Genomic DNA, 6,339 nt, shown 5'->3' with positions numbered 1-6,339 from the left:
GCAAAAGATCGGTCCACTTGCGTATTACACATATCCAACTATACTTAGTGCGGAAAGCATTCCAGCCAATCAGTGAATAGATTTCTTCCCGGCTGACTGCGGGCAATTCAATTAAAGCAAGCATATGTTGCTAAGGGTCAGTGCCCAGCAGGTGTAGATTTGCCCAGTGTTGCTTTATGTCACTCAGTTTTATTTATACTGTCAATGAGCAAAGTAGTATGTGAGCAGTAACCTATAGCCAAATACAGCAGGCTTTACAAAGCTTTTAACAGCTAGGTGTGAACCCTAAAGTATAATTATTTGGGTAAAAATAGATTGGGGAAAGAGGTCCAAAATCTGTTAACGTCCAGGAAAGTTGGATGGGGTTGACTTGACAGCTCTGTATCATTGATTGCTATGGTACATTGCTGTAGTGTGAATATGACAATAACTTAGAATCCTAATTGGAGCTGTATTCAGCTTGTTTTCGTTTGCTAAGCACTGGAAACAGTTATAATGTTTAGGGAAGCTTGTAATTGTATGTCAAACAACCAGCCTCAACCTGTGGTATTTGTGCTTAGTAATAGCTCTATAATCATGGCTTAAATAATACAGCTGTAGAAGCAGGCATAGATTTGTGGAAAGGCCTGGGCCTAGGGTGGCACACTATGCTTCCACGTCTGCACTGGGTGCCCAGTGCTGCCAGTAGGAGCTAGCGACTGAGAGCAGGATTGGGAGTGGATAGGTTCAAATGAGCATGCACATGTCTGTGGCCTGTATGTGTGCGTGGGCTTGTTTCAGTGGGCTTTGGCAGCTGGCTTAAGGGTATTCAAAAATCCAGTCCCATGTAAAAAAAATCCATAGATTTGGTTTGTAAAAATAGGTTTAGAGTCCCAGGCTCTCTCATCCTCGACCTCCCCCTCTCCTCAATTGGCATATGCACAAAAGTCTACAGTTCAACGAGCCGATGCGGGGAGCTACCTTCTGAGTATCTCAACACGCCTCTTGGCAGCAGCGCCCCTAGTCCAAGACTTTTATTATGGACTTACCCAGATCTGATATAACCAATATTTTTATGATAGTCAACAGATGTTCGAAATGGTTCATTTTGTTCCCTTCAAGAAGCTTTTTTTTTGCTGCTTCTTTCTTAGCCTAATCTGACCAAGCACTTAGTATCCTGAATTCTTCCCAGCCTATTGGCAGATTTTTGCTATTATATTAAGATGTGCAATAAATTAATCTATTTATTTCATACACACTTCCGGGGGCACTGGTGTTTTATCCTTATTGATGTTATATATGCACTCATGACACACATGCTCGGTTTTTCTAAAACACACACATCTTAGTGATCTGACCTGGCTAGTAATGCAGAATATTGATTGGAAACAGAGGTGAGGATGTGGCTGGGGAATGTGCATGACATCTGATCTGTCTTGTCTGATCAGTTTAGAAGAGAAGTGTGACGCACATAACAAGTTAATTACCAGGCTGTGACACATTTATCACACTATGGTTGCGTGATCCAGTTTGTTGGTGAGGGTCATGTGGTTTGTTCATTTTCCCCTCTACAAATGACCAATCAAGGTGATTTGCAGAGGGCAAAGTTATTTATGGAAAAGGGTATGGGATGTGGCTTCAGCACCATTCAGCAAAGAATGTAGAGCTCTCAGTGCTGTGGCAGTTCAAGCAAAATGAAATCAGCACTGAAGAACCCCAAGCACAACTTGACCTAAAGCAAGTGCCTTCCTTGGCTATTCCTTGTCTCAGCCCTGGCAACAGGGTTTGAGGAAACTGCACTATGAGTCACATTATCACTGGCTGCTATTCCTCGTTGCATTGTACCAGGTCATTGTTGTTGGAGGTGTGTACTATAGTTGCCACCTCATGCCTTAAAGGAACAGGTGGGTGTAAACATTAAACTGAGTAAAATGGATGGACTGTAAAATAAAAAATATTTGCCCTATAGATAGGCAAAAATGTAATCTATAAAGGCTGGAGTGAGCAGATGTCTAACATAATAGCCAAAACACTACTTCCTGCTTTCAGCTCTCTAACCTGTTCAGTTAGTTTGTGAGCAAGCAGGTCAGATTCAAATGCAAACTAACTGATCTGTTATGTCCCACATGCCCACCTCCTCCAGTCACTGATTGGCTACTGACTGCTAACAACTTAGAGAGCTGTAAAGGAGGAAGTAGTGTTCTGGCCATTATGTTAGACATCTCCCCACTCCAGCCCTAATATATTACATTTTTGCTAACTATATTGAAAACATTTTTTATTTTGCACAGTCTGTCTATTTTACCCAGTTTCATTTTTACACTGAACTGCTCTTTTAGGTTGATGGGTAATCAGCAAACATTACTGCTGCAGATTGTACAACTTTCTACATTTTTACACAACCATTTACAAAGAGAAGATATCTTAGAAAGGTTATTATTTACTCAGCAGTCATCTAGAGCAGTTTAAGAATCTTTTCCATGTTTAAGCAAGACATTGTATTGAACATATTAGCATGTGTAAGATCATATGAAGTTCGCCTTTTACAGGTATGTATTATTTATATGGCTTATATGTCTTTTTATTGAGATATATAAATGGAAAATAAGGAACCACACAATACAGACAGTAAGAGCTGCTGCAGCCAGTTGGCTTATTTAGAACTTTAGTAAAACAGCATGCAAGTGTTTTAAAGGAACAGTAAGACCAAGAAATAAAAATGTATCAAAGTAATTAAATAATAGCAAACATCTGCCAATAACTAAAAGGTAAATTTATATCACCATCATCTAAGACTTCATTTCAAATTTTGTCACGTGGGTTTACAGACAGAACTAACAGTTTTAAAAAAAAGAGACATTGTATACTGAGATTACTGCTAAACCTTCAGGTGATACACCAGCACCTTAGGCTGGGAAGAATTCAGGATACTAAGTGCTTGGTCAGATTATGCTAAGAAAGAAGCAGCAAAAAAAAAGCTTCTTAAAGGGGACAAAATGAACCATTTCGAACATCTGTTGACTATCATAAAAATATTGGTTATATCAGATCTGGGTAAGTCTATAATAAAAAGTCTTGGTCTAGGGGCCTGTACTAGAAGAGGCAAATTTCTGGTTTAAAAAACTGAAATTTGGTTACCAGGAGCGGCTTTTTTCTGCCCCTTGTAGCTTGCGGGGAGCTGCCGTATAAGGGCTCTGGCACACGGGGAGATTAGTCGCCCGCGACTCTAATACTAATTATTTCCCACAAGGTCAGTGTTCTGTACCACCTTGGGAGACATTTGTATCTAGATTCTTGCAGGTGGCTAGGGATGGAGGTTTTGTCCATGGACATGCAAATTCTCCCATTTCAGCTTTGTAAAAACTTTGTATATATTCACATTAGTGATGTGCGGGTTTAGAAAAACTTGACCTGCACCCAGCCCTAACCTGCCCGATCCCAACCCGAACACTACCCTAACCGGCTTCTCCCCTCTATTTACAGACCTGCACCTGCCCTGCCCAACAATAATATCACAAAAGGGGTGTGTTGGGCATGCGCCTATAAATACAGAAGCCGGAAGAGGCAGTCAGCAGTGTAAGATTGTGGGCGTGGAGGGCAAGCAGAAGCGCTCAACCTGAACCCGCCCACAAGTGATGTGCCGAGGTCTGCTCAGACCCACCCGACCAGCGGTTTAACCTATATCCCAGTATGAAGTGTAGGTATATGTATAGGAAAGAAAGGGGGCTGGTATAGAGGACAGTTTTATTATAGATTTCAATTTCATTGTAGAGTTTACAAGGCATGGTTGAATTGGGCTCAGCTGGCCCAGACCTGATCCCCACCTATTGTTCCCCCCTGCTCTCCCTCCCCCAATTATGGCGAAGTATAAGGTACTCATGTGGAGGGATGGACTGTCAGTGGGTGAGTGGGCTGTTGGGGGCTATGAGATTTCATTTATTACTTCAAATTTTCAGAGAGATAGCTTTTTGTTTTAAATGTATGCAGGTGGAGTCAATATTTATTAATAAGCCATTGCTAAAAAAAAAAGACTTAGGCTAATGCCAGACGAGGCGTAGGGCAGATATTTTCAGCAAGCGCTTTTCCGCTTGCCGAAAATATTGGCCCTATGCCTCGTCTGGCATTAGCCTTATCTGTGCTGGGTAGTTTTTTGCTACTAAACATTCTTCTTATTATTTATTTATATAGCACCAACATTCTGCAGTGTTTTTACAGTGATTATACATCATTGACAACACACATACACACACGGGCAATTTAATCAGGTGCCAGTTAACTTGCCTATATATGTGGAAGGAAAGCAGAGTACCTGCAGGAAACCTGCACAAGCACAGTGAGAACATACAAACTCCTTGCAGATAGTGCCCTGGCTAGAATCAAACCCATCTCTCCAAGGCAGCAGTGCTAACCATGAATCTATTTAGTTTTCATAAAAATTAGTCCTGATATGACACTGCTATGTGTGGCAGTGATAAAAGTGGTGCACCTTGCTTTTCATTACTTCCCATTCACTTGGATTTACCTGCAAGTACTGTTAAAAACCACATGTACTGATGCAAATTTGCATGCTAACTGCACTTAGTAATTGGCCTGCAGGTGGGAGCAGTCTTATGATCGCCACCACAAGTAATGATGTTCCAAATGCCTAGGGGTTTGAAATCCTGACTCATTAACCTTGTTCCAGCTGCTGCACTGTTTAAATTCTTGATAAAGTCCAATCCCCAGTAGTGCCTTCCCTACATGAAATGCATTATGGAGATTAAAAAAAAAAAAGACTGATGCTCAAAGACAATTTTTATTGCTTAGGATAAGTATATTAAGTGTGCAAACTCAAAACCCTGTGATATTAAAGACTTAAAGACAATTTCGATCTCCATGTCCATGACCCTCACTAGTAGGCAATATCCAGTTTTCAGTGGTTTAAGAACTATTAAATCAAAGGTCTCAGTCCTAGTTGGTTCAGTGTTTTAGTGTAAATTCACCTTTACTTATAATCCATGTTTGAAAACCATTTAATCCATTGTTATACCTTAACATCACTGCCATAACCTTTAGCATTGCTCTTCTACATTGTGACAACATACCTAGCTATTAAATATTGTACAAGCTCTTTCTATATCTAAAGGAGTACACAAAAAATCTAAATTACACAACAAAACTTTATTTACAAAAGAAGCACCAGCCCTTCATCACAGAAACCTAACATTTCTGCACAGACATATTGGTTAGATATTTAGAAAAAGGGTTTGCTTGTGATTCATGTATGTAAAACACCCTGTGAATAGATCAAAAACATATGCAAGCATCTTCAGCCTCATGAAAATTGATGGAGATTTTCACAATATATCAGTTCTGAAACTGTTGTTGCTTAGGCTTAATTTCCTCTTTCAGTTCAATTTGCCATGATGGCCATCAGCAGTACATAGCTTAACTCCAATTAAACAATTTGGCATATTTGGGATGTTTTATTGTTCTGTTCCTTGCACCTCCACCATGGTTTCCCCATCTTTGCTGTGACTTTGCCAGCTTTTTCATTGTGCACAGTGTTCCTAGATTTCACCGTGCAGGTAGCTTTAATGTTCTTCAGTGCATTATATTGGGGACTGATGTTTTGTGGGCACTGAAACGTTTCCCGTATAATGTATCCCAATTTTGTGGTACCGATGAATCCCTCTGCTGTTGGGAGTAGCCGGGTGACTGAAGCATATACATACTGTACTGCTAGCAGCGAACCTGTAAACCAAAAAATGTTAGATCCTCTGCTGTAGTAAATCATATAAGATATGTCCTGTACTGCCAGAATATGAGGCACATACACACAGATAACCTTGCTTTTAATAAGTATCCCATGATTACATTCTTTAAGAATTTGTTTAGATTATTATTCATCGGTTGCTCATCAGTAAGTTGAGTTTTTTATACCTTCTATAGAGCTACAACTTGTAATACTTTTCACACTATATTTTATGGTCTGATTCAGTGATGAGTTTAACTTAAAACAACAGTAGCAACTGATGTTTGAAAAATGCAACCTGGACTGAATAGTCCCAGTCGCATTTTTTTGCAGAAGCAAAAAGTGACACACAAACGAAAATAACACTGTTCCATTGATCTTCAATAAGGCTGAAAATCTCAACTTAATAAACTGGGAAACAAAATACATTAGTTGAGACAATTCAATTTAACTTTTTTAGAACTTGGAAACATTTACTTTTATTTACTTTTATTATATTTTTCAATATATATATACCTGTATATAAAAAAAATTCTCAATTGTTTTTCTCAATTTTGTTTCTTCTCAAATTGTGAAAATATACAAACTTCACAGTTAGCAACCTGCATTTGTGACACTCTGCATTT

General features: G+C 39.4%; 1 protein-coding gene across 2 annotated transcripts in view; it reads right to left on the bottom strand.

Annotated features, from left to right (window-relative positions):
- Positions 1 to 5,124: 5,124 nt before the first annotated feature.
- Positions 5,125 to 6,339, bottom strand: part of nwd1 (NACHT and WD repeat domain containing 1) — a 31,923-nt gene continuing 30,708 nt past the window's right edge. For both annotated transcript variants that reach the window (XM_002934378.4, XM_031906892.1), the window contains one exon: positions 5,125 to 5,712. In XM_002934378.4, the coding sequence (XP_002934424.2) occupies positions 5,417 to 5,712 (296 nt within the window). In that variant the 3' untranslated portion in view covers positions 5,125 to 5,416. The remainder of the gene's footprint in view (positions 5,713 to 6,339) is intronic.

Source organism: Xenopus tropicalis, chromosome 1 (genome assembly GCF_000004195.4).
Source record: "Xenopus tropicalis strain Nigerian chromosome 1, UCB_Xtro_10.0, whole genome shotgun sequence".
NCBI lineage: Eukaryota > Metazoa > Chordata > Amphibia > Anura > Pipidae > Xenopus > Xenopus tropicalis.
The sequence above is the reverse complement of the archived record's forward strand: the minus strand, read 5'-3'. Positions and strand labels throughout refer to the sequence as shown.